At 42.2% G+C, this 26679-nt stretch overlaps 1 protein-coding gene and 1 long non-coding RNA gene across 2 annotated transcripts in view; one reads left to right on the top strand and one right to left on the bottom strand.

The window, feature by feature from the left end:
• Positions 1-18538, bottom strand: part of HPS3 (HPS3 biogenesis of lysosomal organelles complex 2 subunit 1) — a 35403-nt gene extending 16865 nt beyond the window's left edge. The window contains exons 1-10 of the mRNA XM_054039502.1: positions 18185-18538; positions 15870-16364; positions 13748-13934; positions 6789-6877; positions 6127-6319; positions 5814-5895; positions 2503-2657; positions 1002-1110; positions 604-785; positions 97-277 (exon numbers count right to left, since the gene is read on the bottom strand). Of these exons, the coding sequence (XP_053895477.1) occupies positions 97-277; positions 604-785; positions 1002-1110; positions 2503-2657; positions 5814-5895; positions 6127-6319; positions 6789-6877; positions 13748-13934; positions 15870-16364; positions 18185-18407 (1896 nt within the window). The 5' untranslated portion in view covers positions 18408-18538. The remainder of the gene's footprint in view (positions 1-96; positions 278-603; positions 786-1001; positions 1111-2502; positions 2658-5813; positions 5896-6126; positions 6320-6788; positions 6878-13747; positions 13935-15869; positions 16365-18184) is intronic.
• Positions 18539-19192: 654 nt separating this feature from the next.
• Positions 19193-21120, top strand: LOC128843036 (uncharacterized). Its single transcript, XR_008446168.1, has 2 exons — positions 19193-20172; positions 20645-21120. It is a non-coding gene; the product is annotated as an uncharacterized LOC128843036 (long non-coding RNA).
• The last annotated feature ends 5559 nt before the right edge of the window (positions 21121-26679 follow it).

The following is a 26679-nucleotide window of genomic DNA, read 5'->3' as shown; positions in this document are numbered from 1 at the left end:
GATTTCAAAATTTAAGCAATGCTTCCTTTATAAGTGTCCCAAGTTCCTCAGAATAGGAAATAAGCAGTAGATTAAAGAGAAAGTTCCTATTCTTACTTTGCTTAACTCTTCATTTAAATCTTCATAAAGAGAATGATTTAAGTAAAAGATAAATCCTTTTTCATATTTCTGTGTTCCATCCTCTACCACCGAGTCTATTCTCTTCAAAACTTCAGTTATGGATAAGCCAGACATCTTGTAGTAAGGCAGGGCAAGATGGGCATCCTTAGTGTTAAACCTGAAAGCAATGGGGGGAAAAAAGAATTGGGGACCTTTGCAGCAATAATCTTACAGAAAAAAAAGAAGATTTCACTCTGATCCGTAAACGGTTTGAGGCTGGAGACATTTCAGCATTTACATATTTCTACTCCATACTTAAGCCAAGACTACGAGTCTAATGAATGAGAAACCAAACTGAGATGAAAATCGTTACAGTCAGCCCAGAGATTGTATATGCAATACAAGTGTAAAATGGTGATGAGAACAAGCGATCCCAACATTCTTAAAATTGACCTAGCAGGGCACCCTGGGAAACCCAAAATTAACATCTTTCAAAGTACAAACCTGCTGTAACAGTCTCCTAGGTGAGCACAACTTTCTCTGAATGCTGCCAGGAGCTTCTCTTTCTCTTCTGATTCCATCAGACTGGGATCCATTAAAGCTGCTCTAACTAACAAGTGAGCCTCACTTAGAAGATGGATGCAACTCTCCGTTCTTACATTTTCATATGTCTTACTGTAATCTACCTAGAACAAATTAAAGAAATACTTAGGTCTTTAGCTCACAAGGCAGAATGTTTATAAACAGTTTTAAAGTTGGGAGAAACAACAATTTTAAATCTTGACTGATTACATGCTACAGTATATACATGATAGGCTATCTTGAGCAACAAAGTATCTCAGACATCTAATCCACAACATGATGTTTTTATCACCAATAATCAAACAGGAATTGAACAATACCATTTCTTTGTAAAGCTGGATGGTTGAAATAGTATTCACAATATATAAATTCCAGCCAGGTTCTGACTCGGGTGGAGTCTTGAGTTTGACACTATCAGCCTTTCTGGAACTGAAATGAGAGAAGGAAAGAATGGAGCCATTGCTGTCCAAATAAAAATTATGTGACTGAACATAAAAGCTTTATATCAATGACTTACTAAACTGGTATCTGCATGAAGCAAACAGAATCAGGAACTACTCACACACACATGCACAGATATCTTTTAGATCTTGTCTACATCTGAAAGTTAATTTGGATAAAGGTAGGGAGTACAATTGCTATCCCTAAATAACTCCATGTGTAGACAAGACCATAGGCTATAAGGTCTTGTGGGCAGGAATTGCTGGACAGATCCTTAGCTGTACAATTTACATCACTGACTTCAATGGAGCTAAAGATTTATACCAGATGAGGATCTGTACCTGTGATTTTACATGCATCTCACACAGCATTCAGCACAGTTCTACCACTTCAGTAACTTTTACAGGGGTCACAATAAGGCGGTGGGTCAAAAAACAAACAAACAAACAAACAAAAAACCTTAATTTTTTCATCTCAGGTATTGGCAAGGTCCCTAATATTTTGAAGTTCTAGTATTCTGGGAGGTCACAACTTACAACTATCCAAAAATAGAGAACTACTTATGTCATTTTCTTATGTGATATGATGTGAAGTAATTTCGATACCTTTCTTTTCAACTGAATATAGCTGCTGAAATACAGTTACACGTTTGAATCAATTAGATTGATAAATGTGTTGTTCAGATAGCTGTGGCAGAGAACTCTATTAAAAGCCCCTGCAATATAGAAAGTAGTGCATCATACTCAGCTTTCAGGTAGAACTGTGCAACCCTAATAACTTCATATGTGCAACAGAGCATATTTTGGCCCAATGACTGCTACTATTTTTGTTATACCTATTAGACTTTGTTCTCTGGGACAGAAGTACACTGTCCTCCCCAGAATATACCCCAGCCTTTGGCAACATATGCCCCAAAAATCCCCACAAGAGAATGTATGAGAACTACACCTTGTTCTGTGCTGTGATACATCTATTTCGGTATTCTAGCATTTGTCAGGCAGAAACAAAAATCTATCTATAATGTGTATTTAACGTAAAAGACAGTTGGAATAAAAATCATATTTATTTCTAATAACGTAACACACTGCCTCTTCGGAGGGTATCAATTTTTCAGCATCTTTGAGTAATTTATACACTAGGTTACAGACATTTATAAGCCTTCCTCTACCCTTTCCACAATTTTACAAGACAATCCATTGGAATAAGGACCATTTCATTTGGTGTGTTAAAGCTCAATAAAAATTAATAATCTTGATTACTATTCTCATCCTGAGACTAATTATATTTCCAACAGATACCGCCCTTTCATATACACTCCTTCAACCCTAACAAGTCAAAATTGCCTCTTTCATGAAATTGAATAGCATGAATAGCACTTACAGGACCCTTCTTGGAGGCTTTCTTCTTTCAGTAATATCTTCACTATCTGCCTTAGTCAGAAGAATTACATGGTTGTTGAAGTGACAAATAGCTTTCAGCCCTATAAAAAGCTGCATTCTTAATGCACAGACATCTAGAGACACAGGTGGGCAAGCCTGTAAAGGAAAGGATGACTTTAGGGTTAAAGAATTATAATTAACAAGATAGAAACAAAAATCTGAATTCATAGGTAGGGTTACATTTTAAACTATTTAAAAACTACATTAAAAGAACATCATTGTTACAAAGCCAAGAACTCAAAAGTTAGGAAATGCCAGAATTACAGTTGCCCATAGAGTGAGGGTTGTAAAAACAAACAAACAAAACAAACCTTTTTAAAAACATTGGGAAAACATGTATTTCCCTAACCTTATTCTTGGAAGTGGCTGAACAGGTTTAGCTGAAGCTTCCCAAAAAAATTCAGCCTGAAGCACTCCACATAGAAAATTGCTGCCTGAATGGCTTAAATTATAAGGAACTGAAAACAGCAGAGTGGATAAAAAAATAATATATGACTTTATTTAGGTTTATTTTAAAATAATAAACCTCTTTAAAATACATTTGAAATTTAGGACAACCTATGTTAATGACTAAACTCACTATAAAACTATTTATCATTCAAATTAAAAAAGTTTGTATCAATGAGACCTCCTCAAATTTTGTTTATGAGTTAAAGAGTGCTGCTTTTTTAATCATATATAGAATCAGGGGAAGACATCTAACTTTTGAAGTCAACTCAAGCTTCATGAATATGTCACAATGTCATGTACTGCAGAAAGTATCATTTTCGGTCTTTACAATGGAGCAAATACTGATATTTAAATTTTCCAAATGTAAATATTTTCCTGGTTTTGTTGTGAGGAAAGATTTAGATTTTAATTATTTTTGTTTATTGTATTTGTATTTTCAGTTTATCTAGCAGACAGAATATTTTCTTCATTTAGACTAATTGAAAAAGCAGGAAAGGTTGTTTTCCTCTTCCAGTCTGAATAAAATCCATGAGGAAGAGGGGCAGATCTACTAAGTCTTAGAATTTGAAGGATAGGAGACTAGATTTTCAGAGATATTTAGGCACCTAGTGGTATTTTCAAAAGGGCCTAAACAGATTAGGCACCTAAATTACGCTGCTTTCAATGACAGTTAGGTGTGTAATCTGTTTAGACACTTTTGAAAAATACTATTATGTTCCCAAATAGCTTTGAAAATCTGGCCCCCATGGCAACCAGAAACAGTCCATTAACTAACTACAAAGGAACTTATTAACTGTTTACTAAATTAGTTTTTTAAATGCAAAAACATTTTTTGATAAACATACTTTTTCTTCAAAAAAAAAGAACAGGAGTACTTGTGGCACCTTAGAGACTAACAAATTTGAGCATAAGCTTTTGTGGGCTACAGCCCACTTCATCAGATGCATAGAATGGAACATATATTAAGAAGATATATATATATATATACACACACACATACAGAGAATGTGAAAAAGTGGAAATAGCCATACCAACTGTAAGAGGCTAATTAATTAGGATGAGCTATTATCAGCAGAAGAAAAAAAAAAAAAAACACTGTTGTAGTGATCATCAAGATGGCCCATTTTAGACAGTTGACAAGAAGGTGTGCATACCCTGCACATTTAAAGTAGCTTGATGTAACTAGTACATTTTAAAATGCTGGTTTTGTGAAACTTTAATCCAATTTTAATTCCCTTCCAACTGTAGTTTGACAAGTCCCAAAGGGGGAAATCATCATGTAGTAAATAAGTGCATCATTCACTATTTTATAATTTTTGCATTTTTATGATGTTAAGATTTAACATGCATTTATTCAGCTATATAGCTGCTTAAAGAAATGTGTATAGATATAGTGCATTCGCCTGGTTAGCAAAAAGCACCAAATTTAGTGTAAAGGCTACATTAGCTGCAAATCAACATGCTTTAATGGTTGTCCCATCAATGAGAACAAATGCAAAACAAGATTAAAACTGATTATTTAAATCAGTTTCCTGATTGCTGATTTAAATTGTGATTAAAATCAGTGCTTTAAAAAAAACCAACCAAAATCAACAACGCACAAACAATCCACCCTGAACAACAGGGTTTTATAACAGAAAGTGTCAGGCAACCTTAACTATAGGAATCCCAACATGAGATGCCCATAGTATATAAACTAACAAAAACACTTACATTACATACAATATTCTGTACTAGAAAACTTAATTTCCAATTCACTCAAATCTTAAACCTGTTTATACCTCTATCATTTAAGCACCATTTTATCCTATATATTGGGCCTAAGGCAAAATGAGTCTGCCTGAACAGCATTTTGGATGAACAGTTTCAGGAGAATGAGAAGATGAATCCACTTAGTGAAGCAACTATACATGGTTATATTGACTATCAATCAAGTAGATTATGTGCTTCTTGGAGAAATCACCAAGATTTCTTCTAGGTTATTTTAGTCATGCACACTCTCAGTTCAGACTCGCATACACCATTTATCTGCAAGTCACTCTCATATTGAAAAACACCTTCTATTTTACGGTAGAGTGCCTGTTTAGAGCTCTACAACTTCCCTCTCTCAGCAATTACATGCCAACCAATATATTTTAAAAGCATATAGGAAAGTCCCCAAAAATATGCTTAAAACATGCTTCAACCTGTCTGCCCTAATAATAAATATATAGATATTAATTCAGTCCTGATAATTCAACAGTTTATTACTGAAACAGTTTGAAGAATGCGAAGTCTAAGCCTCTAATGGATTGAAAACCTTACTTGCCAAGACTCAAACTCAGAGGCCTATGTTTCTCCTACAACAGCTGAGAAGAGAGGGCTTCCAGGCATATTTGCTACATCACTTTAGGCTTCAGAAAAGTAATCAGCTGCCACAAGGTGAACTTTGAACCTGAATTCAGGTCTTGGCAGGAAAGTAGGCAATCACATTCCATTATTGTTAGTTAAAAGTTACAAAAATAAATTCACATTTGTAAAGCCTTCATAAATATTCTGTTAATGATTTAGGATTTTAAGGAGCAATAGTATATGCTGTTTCAGCTACAACTTCCACACCCAATAGAACAGAGGAATGTACCACTGTGAAATATTAAAGTCAAATCATTAATGCTTTCTTGTGTTACTAGTTTCTATAGGCTGAAGCAATTAAGTAAGATGTAAAGAGAAGGCATACAGCAGTGTGAGGAAGATAAATGCCCTTTTGGTACCCACATTTGTTTTTTAAGTTTTGCATCTGTCATGAGACTATTAGGAGCGCACCTTCATGGTTGTATCAATGTATGGGTCCTCCTCACGAGCTGCCGCTGCACTGCATCGTACTGTGAAACACTGCAAGCTGTTACTAAGGCAGAGAAATGACAATATTGATTAAAAAGATTTGGTTGCTTAGTTATTGCCAGAGTACACGTGTATTCAAAATTTTTCCTTGTGTGGATTGAGCCATAGAGTGGAAGCAGAAGCACTGTCATATAAGCAAACCTAGGAAGTTGCACTGAAAGGTGTGAAGAAGACTTAGGGAGATGATGAAAAGCAGAGATCAGAGAACACAAGAATCAAAGTTATAACATAGTACCTTGTAATAACATGTAGGAATTGTGGGGTAAGAACTGCCTGCTGAGATTTTTCCGAGTACTGATAGGTAGAAAGCAGCTCTACTAAGCTCCCAACAGCATAGAGATACCCAACATGCGGCAAGGAGAAAAAACAGAAGACACACAGCAATTCTTTCTTGGCTGCGGTTTTTCCATTGACTGCCATGGAACTTCCTGTACATAACAATAAAAGAAAGCTATTGCTAACATTTGATTTACCATGTACTATACATTCCTATTTAGCGGGATTTGGAATGTTTACTCCACTCCAATTATATAAATTAAGTTCCTACTGTTGGTTATAAGTAGCCTAGCATCTTATGATAACATTAACAGTAATTTAAACAACCTTTATGAGCAATGCTCTTGTGCCATAAAATGTCAGCTTGCCACACAGAAAGATTAAGTTTAAGTCAATGTTTTATTAATACGCTACAGATTAAGTTCTGCATAAACTCTGTGAGGACAACGTTGTTGGAAGCTCAGCACAAGTCATTGAAAACGAGGAAGTCATTTTTTCATGAAAGTGTGTAACTGCTAAAATAGAAAGTGGATAAGCAGGGGAACACAAAGCACATTTTCTCCTAGACCTTCTGTGGCAAAAAAAAAAAATCACACAGTCTGTGTATATGCAGACATTTACCTGTCTGATACATAGGCAGTAGCTGTAGAGAGTGCAACTTGGTCTCTTCAACAGAGAAGACGAAAGATGACAGATCTGGAGTAAAACGTCTAGAGAAAAAAACATAGGAAATCAATGAGAAACCATGACAAGACATTTAACTAGGACAAGTAAATAGCAATAACTGTAGAAAATATAGCTGTTTTAAGACGTCATTAGTTATTAAAAAAAAGACGGTTATTCACCTTTTTGTAACTGTTGTTCTTCGAGATGTGTTGCTCATAGCTATTCCAGTTAGGTGTGTGCGCGCGGTGTGTGCACGGCTGTCGGAAACTTTTCCCTAGCAGCTACCCGTCGGGCCGGCTGTGGAGCCCCCTGGAGTGGCGCTGATATGGTGCTCTATATATGACCCTGCTAGCCCGACCCCACTTCAGTTCCTTCTTGCCGGCTACTCCGATAGAGGGGAAGATGGGTGGGAATGGAATAGATATGAGCAACACATCTCGAACAACAGTTACAAAAAGGTGAGTAACCGTCTTTACTTCTTTAAGTGCTTGCTCATATCAATTTCAGTTAGGTGACTCCCAAGTCTTACCTTGGAGGTGGGATCAGAGTCAAGGTATTGCAGACTGAAGAATCGCCCTGCCGAAGGCCGCATCATCACGAGATTGATGGACGATGGTGTAGTGGGACGTGAAGGTGTGCACCGAAGCCCATGTGGCAGCCCAGCAGATTTCCTGGAGAGGTACATGCGCCAAGAAGGCTTGCGCTCTCGTGGAGTGAGCCCTAACAGCAGGCGGAGGAACATTCGCCAAGTTATAACAGGTGCGAATACATGCGGTGATCCATGAAGATATCTGCTGGGAAGAAACCGGCGCACCTTTCATTCGCTCCGCTATGGCGATGAGGGCTGTCTTGCGGAAAGGTTTTGTTCGATCTATGTAGAAGGAGAGTGCTCTTCTAACATCCAGTGAATGCAGCTGCTGCTCTCGGAGTTTTAGCATGTGGTTTTGGGAAGAAAACCGGCAGGAAAATGTCCTGGTTAATGTGGAAATGGGATACAACTTTTGGTAGGAAAGCTGGGTGAGGCCTCAGCTGGACTTTGCCCTTATGGAAAATGATATACGGTGGATCACACGTGAGAGCCCATAGCTCAGAAACACATCGTGCTGAGGTAATGGCCACTAGGAAGGCGACCTTCCAGGAAAGATAGAGGAGTGAGCAGGAAGCTAGCAGCTCGAAAGGAGGACCCATAAGACAGGAAAGGACTAGGTTAAGGTCCTAGGCCGGTACAGGGGGCTTCATTGGGGGGGTGGACTTTTTCCAGGCCTTTCAGGAAACGTCCCACGATGGGGTGTTCAAACATGGAACGCCCGTCAGCGCCTGGGTGGAATGCCGAGATGGCCACAAGGTGGACCTTAAGCGATCTGAATGCTAGATTCTGGCCCTTCAAGTGTATTAGGTAGTCCAGGATGCACGGAATTGAAGCTTGGAGGGGGAGCACTTGCCGTTGAGCGCACCAAATGGAGAAGCTTTTCCATTTCGTTTTGTATATAATCCTGGTAGAAGGTTTGCGGCTTTCCAGGAGCACCTGTCTCACCAAGTCCGAACAGGCATGCTTAGCCTGGTTCAACCACAGAGCCTCCAAACCATGAGATGGAGAGATTGACGGTCCGGATGGAGGAGACGACCGTGGTTCTGCGAGATGAGGTTGGGGGTGAGAGGTAGATGCAGCAGGGCCTGGATCGAGAGCAGGGCCTGGAAAGAGAGTGGGGTACCAGCACTGGCGAGGCCAAGCTGGGGCCACCAGGATGACGTCCGCTTTGTCCCTGCAGACCTTGAGGAGCACCTTCTGGACTAGGGGAAATGGCGGGAAGGTGTAAAGTAATTGGCCGGACCATGGAATCAGGAAAGCATCTGCAATCGAGCCCGGGCTGTGACCTCGGAAGGAGCAGAAGGTTGGGCATTTCCTGTTGGTCCGCGAAGCGAACAGATCGATTTGGGGAAACCCCCAGCTGCAGAAAACGGAGTGAATAATATCCGGATGAATCGACCATTCGTCTGCTCAAGCTGTCTGCCAGTACGTTCTGAACACCCGGCAGGTATGAAGTTTGGAGAAGGATGGAGTGGGCTAAACAGAATTCCCACAGTAAAAGGGCTTCCTGACAAAGAGGAGACGACCGGGCTCTGCCTTGTTTGTTCAAGTAAAACATGGGCGTGGTGTTGTCTGTCAGCACTGCTACACACTGTTTTGTAAGTGGGGCAGGAATGCTTGGCACGCGAGACGGATAGCCCTGAGTTCTTTGATATTGATATGCAGGGTCAGTTCTTCTACTTGCCATAAACCCTGAGTTGTCAGGCTCCCAAGGTGTGCTCCCCAGCCCAAACATGGACACATCCATTACCAGGGTCAGAGTGGGCTGAGGAGGGTGGAACAGGACTCCGGCGCCCACCATGTGAGGGTCCAGCCACCAACACAGGGAATCGAGGGTATGCCTTGGAACGGTGAGCACCATGTCTAGACTGTTGCGGCCCAGGTGATACACAGATGCCAACCACGCCTGTAGGGGCCTGAGTCTCAACCTGGCATGTTGTACCATGTAAGTGCAGGACACCATGTGACCCAGCAACTTGAGATACTGCATAGCTGTGGTAGTGGGAAAACGGCACAGACCGGCGATTATGTGTGCAATGGCTAGATGTCGGGCCTCTGGGAGGAATGCTCTTGCTTGATTTGCATCCAGGACTGCCCCAATAAACTCTATTGTTCAGGTTGGGGCGAGAACAGACTTGTTGACGTTCAAAACGATGCCCAAGCGGTCAAACGTGTCTCTGACCATTCGCACCTGAGAATCTACCTGAATCAACGACCACCTTGAGCGGGAACGGCTCTGAGGATCGGGGCTGTGAGACCAGTGCCGCAAGTCAGGCCGGCGCGTAGCATACGTGCAGTGCCAGGACTCGGAACAGCGCTGGGACTCAGAGCGGCACGGTGATGCTGGCCTGGGGGCAGACTGGCCAAACATTGCCGGCTTGCCCCTCAACAGTACCGGGGCTCGGGCTGGTGGAGGCGCAGTCATTTCAATGAGCCCTCTAGCAGCCTCAAAGGTATCCAGGGTGAAGGGCAGCGTGACCTCCTCCATCTGCAGGGGTTCTGGTGGTGCAGGGCTGCTTGGGGGACCGAGGGCCCATGCAGGCTGAGACCTAGTGGAGGATCTGTCGGTCTTCGGGGCATGGTCCGTACCCTGTCCTGCCGGGGCCGCGATGTCTGCTTCAGGCCTCTGAGGACCTCCCATGGCCCGCTTTTTACAGGTGGCCGGGAGCGGTGCTGGGAGGGACACTTCTGGGCCCGGGGAGACGGTCGATCCCTAGGAGGGCGTGCCGAGTCCTTTTGCAGTGCTGTAGACGGCACCGCTGGAGGAGCGCTCCACACCAAGGCGCTCGGGCCCGAATCTTGTGAAGGGTGGAGAGCAGACTCCATGAGGAGTTGCTTCAAGCGAATGTCCCTTTCCTTTCCTTTCTTATGCTGGGTTTAAACGCTTTGCGAATTTTACTCTTGTCGGCCTGGTGGGCCTCTCCCAGACACCAAAGACAGGAGTCGTGGGGAATTGCCCGTGGGCATAGGCTTGCCGCAGAAGGTGCAGGGTTTGAAGTCCTGGGAAGCCCAGGAGCCCCACGGGGAACTCGTTGAAGGGGAAGACCCCCCTGCCAACTGCTATAAACTATACTTAACACTAGATGACGACTAACAATTAACTAAACAATGGTAACTATATACAGAGATGGGAAGATAGCTAGGGAGTAGTGGCGCACTTGATAACAAGAGACAACTGTTCCAACAACCGTCACTGGCGGTAAGAAGGAACTGAAGGGGGGGTTGGGCCGGCAGGGTCATATATAGAGCACCATATCGGCGCCACTCCAGGGGGCTCCACAGCCGCCCGGCGGGTAGCTGCTAGGGAAAAGTTTCCAACATCCATGCAGGCGGCGTGTGCACACACCTAAGTGGAATTGATATAAGCAAGCACTCGAAGAAGAAAACTATGTTCTTAAAAGTCCAACTACAAACATTTTTAGCATAGCTAAGTGTGATGGGGTGTTTCCCCACACAGTTGGTGAAATGGTCGATAGGGGCTTGCGAGCCCAATTAACACATCTGATTGTACTTGGAGGTTAGGCGAGGTGCAGTCAAAGAGGAGTCGGGTGGTTTCTATAAAGGGAGGATGCTCAGAATAGAAGGTGTATCAAAGTACTAGAGAGTAGAGGAGCTGCAGAAGGGAATTTACATCCCAGCCCTGATGGGAGAGGGCAGCGGGAGTGAAAGACTCTTGAAGTGGGCCTGAGAGAAGGCCAACCCACAGGCAGATGGCCTTGGGGGAAGAGTGGAGTGGAGTTCAGGATCCAGAGTAGGGGCAAGACTTCAGGAAGATAGCCCCTGAGAGTCAGCATTCTGCAAAAGAATGAAGAGCTAGGGATGAGCCACGATGGATTAAAAGTTCAAGCCTGGAAAAGGGGTAGGAGTTTCTTTCTATGTCTTCTGTTTTGAGTTTGTGCGACCCTGGGAGCCACTCAGTGCCAACTCACAGAGGGCTCACCATACTGTGAGTCATATCAAGCCTGACACTCTGCTACCCATACCACATTGTTGTCATAACTTGTATCTAAAAGGGGTTATGTAAGGAATCATATGTAAACTGGTGACACCCTGGTCCCTAAAAATAAATAAATAATTTTAAAAAATCACTGCATGTTGTGTACAGTTGTGTGCGCGCACCCTGGAAATATGTTTTTAAAATGTGTTTGAGAGGCAGTGCATACACCAAATCGGACAAAGGCTAGGCAAAGAAATGTGGATTGCCTGTCTGACTGGCTTTACTACAGGTAGTGGACAATGAAAGCACATTTACATATAAAAGGTAAACAAAGCTGTCAAGCTAATGAGCAGAGGAGACAACTTAGTGAGCTTATCAGGGGACAAAATCTGCACCCCAGGACACCTTCATGGCTCTTAAGGCAGAGAGAGTGGACTTTGGGTAATATAAAGGGAGCAAGACATTTAATTTTCCATCACTTAGGAAACAGGAAACTGCATCCTCTGATTCTGTGGAAGTTGGATCCTCTTGGCCTTAGCCACGGATAACTTGCTGTGAGAAACTGTTGTAGGCAAATATATAACTGCTAGACTTAAGTTTTAGTCACTAGAAAGCGTGTTTGTTTTGTTTGTAACCATACCTGTCTTTTTCTCTTGCTTAGTATCACTCAAACCTCTGTTCTTATTAATAAACTTATTCTTGTTTTATTACAAAACCATCTCAAGGCTGTGTATTAAAGTGAAGTGCGTCTCTTCAGCTAACCTAGCTACCTGGTGGGTACACTGTCTCTTGGAGACAGCAAACTCAATAATTTCTATGTCACAGTGACACTGCAGAGAGACACCTCTGGGGGAAACACAGGAACTAGGGTTTACTGTATGTTACCTGCACAGCAGGTAGACTGATCGAGTCTTGAAAGGCAGACAAGCTGGTATGTCAGGGAGCTGACACACAGCTTAGCAGCAGCAAAGTTCTTGGCTGCTGAGGCAGACAGGTAGCACAGTGGCTTACACTTCTGGGTGTCTTCAGCAGAACACCTCAGTTTGGTAAAGATTCCAAGGAGAAACCCCGGAGCCATTACTCTGACAGAAAAGTGGAATGGAAAAGAAGCCTGAAGAGGAAGAAGATGTCGTATTGATGACTGGTGTCAGGTTGGATACTGTCTATTTGGGACGTTGATATCCAAGGAGGGAGTACACTTTAAAGTGACCTGGATGGAGGGCTATTTTGAGAAAAGAGACCACTCCAGGGCCTTAGCGGCTGTCAGCCGGGGGGACACAGTGATGGCAAGTGTATGGCACACACAGCTTCCACCGCTATATGCACAGCGGCCTCAAGAGACCTCTAAACAGGATCCTTTCTATCTGCTTATTTACAACAAAACCTCTGGGTACCAGAGATGGGAAATAAGTAAACGAGACATAGCCATGGATTTGCACCCCATTCTAACTATACGAGTCCCCTGTTTTCTTTATTCATCTGAACAACAGCCAGTACTTTCCATCTTAGATTCTAGTCTTTTCTTTCCTCCCTCCAGCTTGCCAATCATTTTCTTCAATGTTTTACTTTGGAATCTACTGTTGAGCAGGAACTCCTGTCATAATTCAGCTTGCCCAACCATTTGAATGGCTTTGATAGCTAATAAAATGAAATATTGGCCCTTTTACTTAGTGCTTTTCATCCCATGAGTTCAGAACATTCTGCAGGGTTAATAGTCTCTTTTTTCTGGCTGGAAACAGAGAGGGACTGAATGTCAGAGGAACTGAGCACATACAAATCCAGTTGAAGTTGATAAAAGCTGAAGATAGTCCACAGCTTTGAAAGTTAGGGCCTAAGTGTCTTGAATGGAGGTCACACAGCAAGTCAACAGCAGAAACTAGTGCCCTGTTGATTGGAATATGCAGCCTCAACCAATAAAGGGCCCAAACCAGAGTAAGGCTCCAACACTGTGGAAAAAATGCATTTCTAGGATCAGTGAGACAGTGCAGAGCCTTCTCCATAACACAAGAGAAGCTGCTGTGGAAGCTCTATACACTGCCGCACAGAGACGGGACGGGAAGTAGGGATGTTTGAAACATAGCCAGAAGATTTATATCCATCGTGGAATGGAATAGCAGGCCACATTCTCTGCAGAAACTGACTATAGGCTAGCTAGGTGGATTTGAAAACCCTGAGGAATGGGACAGGGATGGGTTTGAGGATACCCTCCCTCAGTGTTTCAGAGCAATTTCCTTAAACCTAAACCCATTTACTCAGGCTTTGCTCAATTTATAAGGATTCTGCCCTACAGGAAGTGAACTATGGCTTATTTCATGCCCTCAAAAGGCAAAATATCAACACAGTATAGGCACACACATGCCATATAGTGTCAAGTGCAATTTTTATTACCTGTATAGGAGGTACCGCACTTGGAAATATTCTGTGTCTTCTTTAGCTAACCCTGTTGATTCCAGTGTTACCAGTATTCCGCATAGTCTGCTTTCCTCCCCAAGTAGTTCCATAGGCTTCTGACAGATGACAAAGTCATCCGATTCAAGCTGGGAAGAAAAGGCTGAAGGAACTTCATCTTTTACACCTTAAACAATTAAAATATTGTATCAGTTTTCCAAACCAGTACCATGCAAATCTTTACAGAAGAATAAAATGAGAGAGTGTTCAGTTAAATACTTCAAGGGCAGAGACGTAATTTGTATCAGCCTCAAACTGTAGGGATTTTGGTTTGTTAATAAAATTGTTGGTTCTTTTCAATCTTTAAAATGTTAGAGAACCTAAAAGTCCAGGGTAATGACAGAGAACAACTATATTTCCCAATATAGAGAAAGTGTAGTGTGATTGTTGGAGAAAGTAGCAGATTTTTTTATATAAACGTGTGGACATTCAGAAGTGTGTCTGCCCTAACAGAAGTAACACTTAGCTGAGAGAAGCAGCTAGAATGGAGTGCTGAATGTGGTCTTAGCATGGCTAAGCAGCAGTTCTGCAGAAAAGGACCTGGGGATTACAGTGGACGAGAAGCTGGATATGAGTCAGCAGTGTGCCCTCATTGCCCAGAAGGCCAATGGCATATTTGGCTGTATTAGTAGGAGCATTTTCAGCAGATCGAGGGAAGTAATTATTCCCCTCTATTCAACACTGCTGAGGCCACACCTGGAGTATTGCATCCAGTTTTGGTCCCCCCCTCCCCCACTACAGAAGGAATGTGGACAAATTGGAGAGAGTCCAGCAGAGGGCAATGAAAATGATTAGGAGGCTGGGGCACATGACTTACGAGGAGAGGCTGAAGGAACTGGGCTTGTTTAGTCTGCAGAAGAGAGGAGTGAGGGGGAATTTGATAGCAGCCAGGAGGGACAGCTCAGTGGTTTGAGCATTGGCCTGCTAAACCCAGGGGTTGGGAGTTCAATCCTTGAGGGGGCCATTTAGGGAACTGGGGTAAAAATCTGTCTGGGGATTGGTCCTGCTTTGAGCAAGGAGGTTGGACTAGATGACCTCCTAAGGTCCCTCCCAACCCTGATATTCTGTGGACTACCTGAAGGGGGGTTCCAAAGAGAATGGAGCTAGGCTGTTCTCAGTGGTGGCAGATGGTCTCAAGTTGCAGTGGGGGAAGCTTAGTGTTTCATAATATCCAACCTATTTCACTAGGAGGGTGGTGAAGCAGTGGAATGGGTTACCTAGGGAAGTGGCAGCATCTCCATCCTTAGAGGTTTTTAAGACCCAGCTTGACAAATTCTTGGCTGGGATGATTTAGCTGGTGTTGGTCCTGCTTTGATTGGACTAGATGACCTCCTGAGGTCTCTTCCAACCCTATGATTCTATGATCACTTTTGCTCAAGCAAGTAGTGCCCAAAAGCACCTAGAAAGAGGTCTGAAATTGCCAATTAATTGTAAGTAACAGAACAACAACTACGGGCCTCCATCCCGTCATTGAGGAAGTTCAGACCCATCCTTGCAAACTATGAGAAATTTAAATGGGAAACCCGTCAACTTGCCTTTTTTCCCTCCAAACTACTGATTTAACTTTTAAAAATTCTAGTTTATAATAGACCACCTTTTATACAATACAGCCTGAATTATTTGTATTTTTAAATTCCTTTTAAAATAAAAGATTTTAGGGCACCTTGTTGATGTTTATAGGGTCTTTTCAGCAACTGACTAGACACAAAAGCATTGAAGCGGACTATACACAAAGTGCTGACAAATATGCAAATATTAGTTCAGTCTTTTGCTTTGACTCTAGGCCCGGATCCTGCAAGCATTTATGCAAATGCATACCTTTATGCATGTGAGTAGTCTCAACGAAGAACAGCTAAACGTGTTTGCAGGACTGGGGAATAATCATTTTGGTGTTCCGTGTAAATACAGAATGCATTTCAGACAAATGCAATATTAAGCTGATGTGTCCCTCTAAGATGTTTTGAAAAAGTTTTTAGAGCAACCAACTTCCTTCAGCACACTTTGAAATTCATACAAGTCAATCTCCAGATTTATGAAAAGGAAAATTAAATTCCATATTTACCTTCATCTACAAGCTTTTCTGGTGCTCTGACTTTATCTGCATATAGTTCAGTATTATCTGCACCTTTATGAATGGGTTCCAGCTTCAGGATTAAAACATCCAACTCTGTTGTTAGAGCTATGTACCCGGCACAAAATGCTACTTCTGTAGGGGTGACGTTATCGATGTGCAAAATTAAGGAGAGTTTAAAATCCAATACAGTCAGATCCTGATTTATGACAAGATATTTCAAGCAGAACATGACCAGTTTATTTTTGCAGCCAACAAGAAGATCTCCATTTACAGGACAACACGAAATGCACAATGGTGGATCTGAAAGAGGCATTTCCACAATTGACATCTGGACTTTAGAAGATTCACTGTATGACTCTTCCATCTTGTGACCCACCATCCGGACACAAACTCGAGTGTTCCCTGTTGACATGCATCTCCAGTTCATATAAGCTCGTAGGAAGGTGGCCTTGTTTTTCTCCTCAATTGTCACCAAATAATCTCCTGAAAAGAGACCAACAATACTGTGGTAACACTAACCCATAGATGAGATATAATTTATGCTGTTTGCATCCTATTACTGCTAAATCCAACGCACTTTGACTAAAAGAATTATGGAATTAAGCAAGTTTGTAAAATCTGTCTGAAATGTTATTCTTGTTACCAGATAATTTTCTTTAATAAAAAGGGTTAAAAAAACTAGAAGCACAGTTAATCTTATAAACTCCTACATCATCATACAAGCAATGTAGTGATAGAGGATTCCTACCCCAATGAAATACAATTTGTTTGCCAGGGTTCTGTGCTATTGTCAGCAGTACTTAATAATAAATTACAATACTTTTAATGTGAATTATCTAGGCCAGCATGCACTTGAGAAGTTTATGTAGATTTGGAGTATACTTTAGAGAGAGTGTACTAGTACATACGTTCTGAAATGTTTTTAAAATTACCATCCAATCTAGACTTCAGTAGGTGCACAAGTGCTTTTATTCCCTAATCCTAGTATTACTTTTTCTTGCTAACCAGAAGAAAAGTTTCCAGAGACCTCTTTTGAAACAGAAGTCAAGACTACAATAAAATGTACTCCAAGAACAGTGTAGTCAACACCTCTGTCCTTTTCCAGACGGATCATTTTACCATTCTGTAGTTCAATCTTTAGTTTTAATCATGGGAAAAAACTCAGCTACGAGGAAAGAGTTCAGTCTGAAGTGGGGGAAGGGGAAGGAGGGGGGATTATCCTCTTACTAAAAATAAATTCAGCAGAATATGCAAAAGCAGCATATATGCTTAAAAAAAAAAGTCTCCTGTTTAGGTTCACACTTAATAGACAATATGTTTACCCTGAAAACAAATATTTATAACGATCAAGGTGTTGATGGCAGTGGTGTATGTTTTAGGCTGAACGGCAAACTGCAAGTTGTTTTCCAAGGAGTCAAAAACTTGTTTGAAAGATTCCAAAAGAGGTAATATTGTGAAAATATGGTACTTAAGATCCTGAGAAATCTGAGCTGAACATTTCTTAGCCAGAGTGAAGCACATCCCAAGTACCATAAAAATATCTCCTTCCACACTCCATAGGCAAAGTCACCCACTGCTCACTACAGTTCTGTATCCCATGGCTCCATTGGTCCCATAGCTCTAGCTCAGAGCCAAAGAAGAGTCCTTAGAATTCAATGGCTCTTTCTAACCTTTCTTTCTGTGGCACTTGAGAGCTCATCCAGTCCCTGATCCTGCAATCAGAACTGTGCCATGAGTCCCGTGAAATCCCCTTCCATCCATCCCCATCATTTTCAACAAAGGAGGAATCAAACGCAATCATACATCTTGTATTGAAAGAATCTCCTTTTGCTTGGGGGAAGGGCTTGTTCAATGAACAGGGGAAGCTGCTGAAAAACCGAGATCGGAAGGTGGAACAAACAGAAGAAACAACGCCTGAAAAAGAGCTCTGTGTAACTGGAAAGCTCGTTTCTCTCACCAACAGCAGTTGGTCCAATAAAAGATACTGGCTACCTCACCCTCCTTGTCTCAAAAGGACCAAGTCATTTTCAGTGGCACAGAGCTGAGGAAGGACTGTACTTCCCTATCGGCCCCAACAGGCTGCTACTGGCCTAGTCCTTTCCAGCACGACCCTGAGTTTTGCAAGACGAAACTGCATTCACAGGACCCAGAAACTCTGACAACATCGCTTTGGGCACATCACCTTGTGTCCCCTGCGCAGGGTCACCCCACCTTCCCGCTGCATCCCCACAGGGTACGATGGCTCCGTGAAGACACCGGAGTTTGCCCCACGGAGCTGGTGCCGCCCCAGTCCCGGCTCTTACCCGCCTCGCTGTATGCCATGTGCAGCACCCGGCCCAGCGTGTTGAAACAGCCGAGCGGCTCGCAGAGCTCCTGGTCGCCCACGGCAAACGCCTCTACCTTGCAGCCGGCCGCCGCGCAGGCCACCAGCAGCGCATCCCGGCCGCAGCAGAACAGCGCCGGCTCCTGCTTGCTGGGCACCACCTGCTGCGAGCCGAATGGGTGCAGGTTGTAGAGCTGCACCATGGTGCCCTCCTGAGCGGGGCACCGGAACCAACCCGCATTCCACGGCCCAGGGCTGGCTGCAGCCCGGGGACCCCCAGACACCGACTCCTCCCGCACAGCCTCAGAGAGCAGGGGAGACTGCCCCTTCCGCAACATGCACCGCCCTGTCCCGGTCAGGTGGGGAGAGGCGTCAGCGCCAGCCGGTGCTTCCCAAAGGGGCAGCGTCTGCGTTGGAGCCCAAATGAGCTCAGGCCTTGGGAGGGTATATATGTGCGTCCCGGTGTGCTCAGCTAGGGGGTGCACACTTTTGTGGGTGTATTAGTTACGCGTGCATGTGTGTTAGCAATGCATGTCCGTGTGAGCGTGCGCGCATAACTGTTAGTGCACGCATCGTGCGAGGATCTACATCTGCGTGTGCTAGTGTGCATATTAGTGCCCGCACTTGTGTCAACATGCATGTCAGTGTTTTATATCTGTGTGCGCACCAGTGTGCTTGCACGGCTATTAGTGTCCGCATTTGTGTGGGTTATAGTGTGCATATCACAGCATGGGCGTATATCTCTGTGTTAGCATGTCTGTCAGTGTGTACTGTACTTATCCATGTCTTGACAGGTACACATCTATCTGGTACCTTACTGAGGCAGACTTAGAGAGACATACTTCTGAGTGATAGGCCAAACACAAAAGGACTTTTGATATGTCTGAGGCAGGGTTAGGACAGACACGCACCAGAGTTGGAAAATAGTGTTTTTGGAGCAAACAGAGATGTTGCTGCTGAATGAAGGTGTGGAGACACAGGTCTTTATCTGGAGTTCAGAAAGTGGAATCACATGTGTGAAACTTGCTGTTTCTTTTATCTTTACTGAAAGGCAAAAATACTTGTGAATAAAATAGAGTAGAAATAAAGTATTCTGTATCTGCTCATTGTTCTTCCTATGATTAATTAAACACTCCAAAAGCCCAACTTTTCTTTAGCGACTCAGAGGTCTGGACAATGAGGAGCATAGATGAGAATTTTAGAACTTAAAAGCAAAGAAATGGCAAGTTTTTCAGTGCAGTTGTTCTTTTCTTTGTTAGGCATGTTCTATCTCTTGTGGACTCAGCAAATAAATATTTACAAGTACTTCTAAAATACATATAATTTACCTTTGGATGGCTTTATAATTGCTTTACTGACACCTATAGAACCTAAAACATCTTCATATGTGCATAGTATGTTTTCTCTCCTCTGGCTTTTAAAGCTTTTCCTTTTGTGCCAGATATCTGGTTATAGAAATAAAAAGATTAGATTGTTTTCTCCAACGCCTCAGGCATACAGAATCAGTTGTAACCAAGATAGTCACTAGGATCTTCAGCTGAGAGTCATATGATTATATATCTTTGCATTCTCTATAAATCAACATGAATTGCACTTGCTCTCACATGACATTTCAAAAGTTTTCTCTAATCCCTTAATGGGATATGATCTGAAAAGCCTATTGGAACTGAATGAAGCCCCTTCGCAAAGGAAACTTCAGTATAATGAAAAGATCCTGAGTTTAATTTGTCTAATGATGTATTTCCAGCCACTTTAAAAAAGAAAACAGTTAAAGGAGGCAAGGATAAATATTAGGGCTGTCAAACGATTGAAAAAATCCTCAGTCCTGAAATTAAAAAATAGTCGCTATTAATAGCAGTTTTAATCATACTCTTAATAATAGAATGCCAAATTAAATTCAGCATGGAAGCATGTCCTCTGGAATGGTGGTCGAAGCATGAAGGGGTATACGAACGTTTAGCATATCTGGTACGTAAATACCTTGCAATGCCAGCTACAACAGTGCCATGTGAATGCCTGTTCTCATTTTCAGATGACATTGTAAATAAGCGAGGAGCATTATCTCCTGTAAATGTAAACAAACTTGTTTATCTTAGTGATTGGCTGAACAAGAAGTAGGACTAACTGAACTTGTAGGCTCTAAAGTTTTGTACTGTTTTGGTTTTCAGTGCAGTTATATAAAAAAAAGAAATTCTTCATTTGTAAATTGTACTTTCACAATAAAGAGATTGTACTATAGTACTTCATGCGGTGAATTGAAAAATACTGTTTCTGTTGTTTATCTTATTTACAGTGCAGATATTTATAATAAAAATAACATAAAGTGAGCACTGTATACTTTGTATTATGTGTTGTAATTGAAATCAATATATTTGAAAATGTAGAAAAACATCCAAAAATATTTATAATAAATTTAAATTGGTATTCTATTTTTTAACAGTGTGATTACTCAGTGTAGCAAGTCATGGCGTCAGATTCCATCAGGTGGTCGAGGGACATCTATTTAGAACACATCACTGGACATCGGCAATACCAGGAGAGATGAGCTGAAGTGCCGTTGAGAACCAAAGTCGAGAAAATAACTGGAATACTTCTCTGATGGATTGTATCTACTGAAGGACAACCTATCCTAAATGCTGCACTCATTGCTATATTTGCTTTCCACAAGCTACTCTCTGTATAACCTTTCATGAGTGTTGTACCCAAATATTTGAATGCTAATATCTAAATTGTATAGTTTATTAACTTAAATTTAGGTTATTGCAAGTTATGTAGTATATGTATTGCATTACTTTTAAATCAAATTTTGTACTTTTGGACAATTTAAGCACTATGCCCAGATGTACAGACACTCTTTCCTTAACCTGTGTATTATATAATTTTAACACTAGCTTTAATTAAAAAAAAATTAAATTACCATGTGAAAAGTTAGTGTCTATAGCAGGGGTCGGCAACCTTTGGCACACGGCCCATCAGGGTAATCTGCTGGTGGGCCACGAGACATTTTGTTTACATTGACCATCCGAAGGCATGGCCCCCACAGCTCCAAGTGGCCATGGTTCGCCATTCCCGGAGATCCATTTGGTGAGGGAAAAGAATTATTGGCCTGAACTTGAGGCTTTAGAAGTAAAAAGAGAATCCTTCCATTTACATCAATGGGCTTTACTAGAATACAGCTTAAATGCATTCAGAGAACCACTAGCTCTCTACTTTTATTTTTTTGGGAAAATATAATTTCCAGGAGTAAAAATTAATATGGAATTTTAAAAACTGAGACATCTTAAACCTAGCAATCTTTCAGTGTCCTGTCATCAAAGGAAAATCATATCAATAGGGACATCGGCTGGTCAGCAAGCAGTACTCCAAGAACATTTCCATTGCACACTTATGTCCTATTTTTTTCCTTTTGAAAGTTGTAATCTTTATTTGAATAGTTCACTGGTAAATAATTTGGTAATGGCTAATTTAGTTAATAAATGTAACTTCTAGGGCTGTCAATCACAGTTAACTCACACGATTAACTCAAAAAATTAATCGTGATTAAAAAAATTAATAGCGATTAATCACAGTTTTAATCACATTGTTAAACAATAGAATACCAATTAAAATGTATTAAATATTTTGGATTTTTTTCTACATTTTCATATATATTGTATTCAGTGTTGTAACTAAAATCAAAGTGTCTATTATTTTTTATTACAAATATTTGCACTGTAAAAATGATAAAATAGTATTTTTCAATTCACCTCATACAAGTACTGTAGTGCAATCTATTTGTTGTGAAAGTGCAACTTACAAATGTAGATTTTTTTTGTTACATAACTGCACTCAAAAACAAAACAATGCAAAACTTTAGAGCCTACAAGTCCACTCAGTCCTACTTCTTGTTCAGCCAATTGCTAAAACAAACAAGTTTGTTTACATTTACAGGAGATAATGCTGCCCTCTTCTTATTTACAATGTCACCAGAAAGTGAGGAAAGGTATTTGCATGGCACTTTTGTAGCTGGCATTGCAAGGTATTTACGTGCCAGATATACTAAATATTCGTATGCCCCTTCATGCTTCGGTCACCATTCCAGAGGACATGCTTCCATGCTGATGATGCTCTTTAAAAAAATAATGCTTTAATTAAATTTGTGACCAAACTCCTGGGGGGAGAATTGTATGCATTCTCCTGTTTTACCCGCATTCTGCCATATATTTCATGTTATAGCAGTGTCAGATGATGAGCCAGCACATGTTCATTTTAAGAACACTTTCACTGCAGATTTGACAAAATGCAAAGAAGGTACCAGTGTGAGATTTCTAAAGATAGCTACAGCACTCGACCCAAGGTTTAAGAGTCTGAAATGCCTTCCAAAATCTGAGAGGATGAGGTGTGGAGCATGCTTTCAGAAGTCTTAAAAGAGCAACACTCTGATGCAGAAACTACAGAACCCGAACTACCAAAAAAGAAAAATCAAGGTTCTGCTGGTGGCATCTGACTCAGATAATGAAAATGAACATACGTCAGTCCGCACTGCTTTGGATTGTTATCAAGCAGAACCCGTCATCAGCACACATGTCCCCTGGAATGGTGGGTGAAGCATGAAGGGACATATGAATCTTTAATGCAGGGGTAGCCAACCTGTGTCTCAGGAGCCACATGCAGCTCTTCAGAAGTGAATATGTGGCTCCTTGTATAGGCACTGAGTCCAGGGGTGGAGCTACAGGCGCCAACTTTCCGATGTACCAGGGGGTGCTCACTGCTCAAACCCTGACTCTGCCACAGGCCCTGCCCCCTCTCCACCCCTTCCCGCCCCCCTCCCCTGAGCCTGCCATGCCCTCGCTCCTCCCCTCTCCCCCAGAGCCTCCTGCTCACCACAAAACAGCTGAGGGGGAGGTGCTGATCGGCAGGGTTGCCGGTGGGTGGGAGGCTCTGGGAGCGGGGGAGTTGATGAGGGCTGCTGACATATTACTGTGGCTCTTTGGCAATGTACATTGGTAAATTCTGGCTCCTTCTCAGGCTCAGGTTCCTCCTTTAATGCATCTGGCACATAAATATCTTCAAATGCCGACTACAACAATGTCATGTGAACGGCTGAACAAGAAGTAGGACTGAGTGGACTTGTAAGCTCTGAAGTTTTACATTGTTTTATTTTTTAATGCAGTTTTTTTGTACATAATTCTACATTTGTAAGTGCAACTTTCATGATAAAGAGATTTCACTACAGTACTTGTGTTAGGTGAATTGAAAAATATTTTTTTTTTGTTTTTTTACAGGGCAAATACTTGTAATCAAAAATAAATATAAAGTGAGCACTGTACACTTTGTATTCAATATATTTGAAAATGTAGAAATCATCAAAAAATATTTAAATAAATGGTATTCTATTGTTTAACAGTGCGATTAATTGTGATTAATTTTTTAATCGCTTGACAGGCCTAGTAAAATCATCTACAGTAACTGCAGACAGGTAAAATGAAATACTTATTTACTTGCATACAATACTAGTCAGTGGTCTTTTAACCAACTATATACATTTCTGATTCTTCTGTGAATTCCCATTACACAGGAAAAATGGGGTTTCTAAAATACCTATGTTGCAAATTATGCAAATTTGTGCAGATCAGGGGCATGTGGGGTGGATCAGAGGATGTAATGCTCTGAAATGTGCAGACAATGCCTGTTCATCTCAATGGAGTGCCAATGTAGTTCTGATCACAGAACACCTATAGAGGCCTTTCCCAGTTTTTTGGGGAACCAACACTAAGGTACAGTAACTCCTCACTTAACATTGTTATGTTCCTGAAAAATGCAACTTTAAGTGAAATGATGTTAAGCGAATCCAATTTCCCCATAAGAATTAATGTAAATGGAGGGGGTTTTTTTGGCCATACAGTACAGTACTATAGTTGAGAGGTGCCCCAACCTTACCCCACACAGGCACAGCCCACTGGCACTGGAGACAATGAGGAAGGCAAGGAGGCTGAAGGTGCTATAAGCTAGGAGATGCACGTTGCGCAGCAGCAGCTTCCCCTACTCTGCAAGCACCAGGGGCGGGGGGCTCAACCCTCGGCCCGCCCATGCTTCCCCTTCCCCCAAAGCTCCACCCTTAACCCACCTCTTCTTCCCCCCCCTCCTTCCCCTTTATTCCGCGTGCTGCATCCTCGCTCCTCCCTCCCTACCTCCTGCCCGCAGAAATCAACTGGCTTGCAGCGTTCAGGAGGCAGGAGCAAGGACATGGCATGCAGGCTCTCCCTCCCTCCCCTGCCTCCTGAACGCCGCAAACCAGCTGATTGCCGTGGGCAGGAGGCAGGGGATGGAGGGGGAAGATGCACTGTGTCCTCACTCCTCCCTCCGGCAATCAGCTGGCTTGCAACGTTCAGGGGGCAGGAGGGAGGAGCAAGGACTCGGCATACATGCTCTACCCTCCCTCCTGCCTGCGGCAATCAGCTGGTTTGCGGCATTCAGGAGGCAGGGGAGGAAGAGGGAGCCTGTGCACCAAGTCCTCGCTCCTCCCCCCTCCCTCCTGAATGCTGCAAGCCAGCTGATTGCCGCAGGCAAGAGGAGGGGGAAGGTGCTGATCCGTGGGGTCTGCTGGCAGGCTGGAGGCACTGTGGGGGGAGGGGGGGCATAGGAGAGCTGATAGGGGGGCTGCCAGCTATGGACAAAGCAGGCAGCCAAACGACATTATAGTGAAGCATTTCACAACATTAAATGGAGCATTTTCTGTAATTGAGCAGGGACCTAAGATTGAAACAACATTAAGAGAGAGGACGTTAAGTGGGGAGTTACTGTCGTATATTACACAGGAGAGGGTTTATAATGGCATTGGAGTTCCAAACTCTTTCTACTCTGGGAACGCAAGTACTGAGATTCTTCCTGTCTCCAACGAGTGCAAGTGAGGGAAGGCCTCTTTCATCCTCTTTCCCAATGCACATCTATACAGCTCGTCACAATCCAGCCCATGATGTTCTATATGTAACCAAAGTAACAAACACCTACTTATGTTATCATGGTGTTCATGCATAACAGGACCATGTTCCATACTTGTATCCCTGAACATATTACCCACTAAATACCTAGCTATGTAATTACTTTGTTTATATCCACCAATAGAAATGAACTTCTATAATTTGGGCCTTGGGAGGAATATGTGAGAAATGGCTCCACGTACATATTTCTGTGCACACATTTTTAGAATACCCTTTTGGAGACAACTGTATTGATGACTTCTCGCTTTGAATGATTCCCTCCCATTTCCAACATCAGGTGCTGGGTTCAGTGAGTTAGGAGGAAGATTTAAGAGGAAAGATGGACAAATATACCATGGCTGAAGGAGAATGGTCTGGTCATAAGCCACCAGTGTAGGTTTGCTTAGTTGAGGGAGGAAGGCCATCTCCCATTTATTTGAAACAGAAAGAATCCTATGCCACCTCAGGCCAGAGAGATTCTGCCTTATTGTTCACCATTCTCAACTTCCAAGTTTTTAATATCTAAGCCTTTAACTTGCACAATAGCTCAATTCTTAGCCCCAGCGGGTATTGTGCATCAAGGCAACATACTGCCTTCTGGAGTGCCCAGATATTAGGCTCAAAGGGAATGAACCTTAAACAAAAAAAATCCTTGAGGTAGCATGCATTTCCCTCTGCAACTGGCAAGGTGTGCAGACAGGAAGTGGGACAGACACTCCTTGTTCCCTTGGAATAATCTGCATTCCAAGGGACACCAGCAGAGACTGCATCTACAGCTGGCTTCTGCTCAAAGAGAACAAGGGAGCTGGGGGCGGAAGTTCTTGTACACCCATAGTCTGGCCCACACTCTTCTTTTTATGACACTTCCATGTCTTCCTCTGTCAAGATATTTGGTGCTTGTGAAAAATGAGTAAACTGGTTCAGACAAAGCTAGGGACATCTTGAACTCTTGTCCCAACTTGAACCAAGGCAGCATAAGGAAATGAGGATAGTAGTGGTGATCCACAATATGCCCCCCGCCCCACACACTCCTTTCTACATGAAACAGGGCCTCTTCCCTGTAAAAATAATAATGATGATGATAAAATAAATCTCTCTCTCTCTCAACTCAACCCCTCTCAGATGTTTGAAATGTGATAGCCAGGGCCTGCAGGTCTAGCAGTCACTCTGCTGGGTATCCGCTGTTGCTAAATTGCATCTTTTGAGGTTTGTAAATGCACAGGATTTTATTTCAGAAGCAGCAATGGGCATAAAAAACCACCATTTCGATGTACCTTATAGCTTATGTACATTTTGGTTAGCACAAAACCCTATGCTATCATCAGGCCACATCCTTTTCTTGTTGCTTGACAAATACACTTATTACTTAATTGTTTAGCCTAAAAATACTCCTGCTTTGTAATTTTTTTTGTAAATAACAAACAAAAATACTGTTATAACATTTAAACTTTTATTTGAAAACCAAACAAGTGAACTGAATTAAAAAAAAAACTGTTGAAATAAACATTTTCTGACT

The sequence above is a fragment of the Malaclemys terrapin genome, chromosome 9 (genome assembly GCF_027887155.1).
Source record: "Malaclemys terrapin pileata isolate rMalTer1 chromosome 9, rMalTer1.hap1, whole genome shotgun sequence".
NCBI lineage: Eukaryota > Metazoa > Chordata > Testudines > Emydidae > Malaclemys > Malaclemys terrapin.
This window is presented reverse-complemented; position numbering and strand designations above follow the sequence as displayed.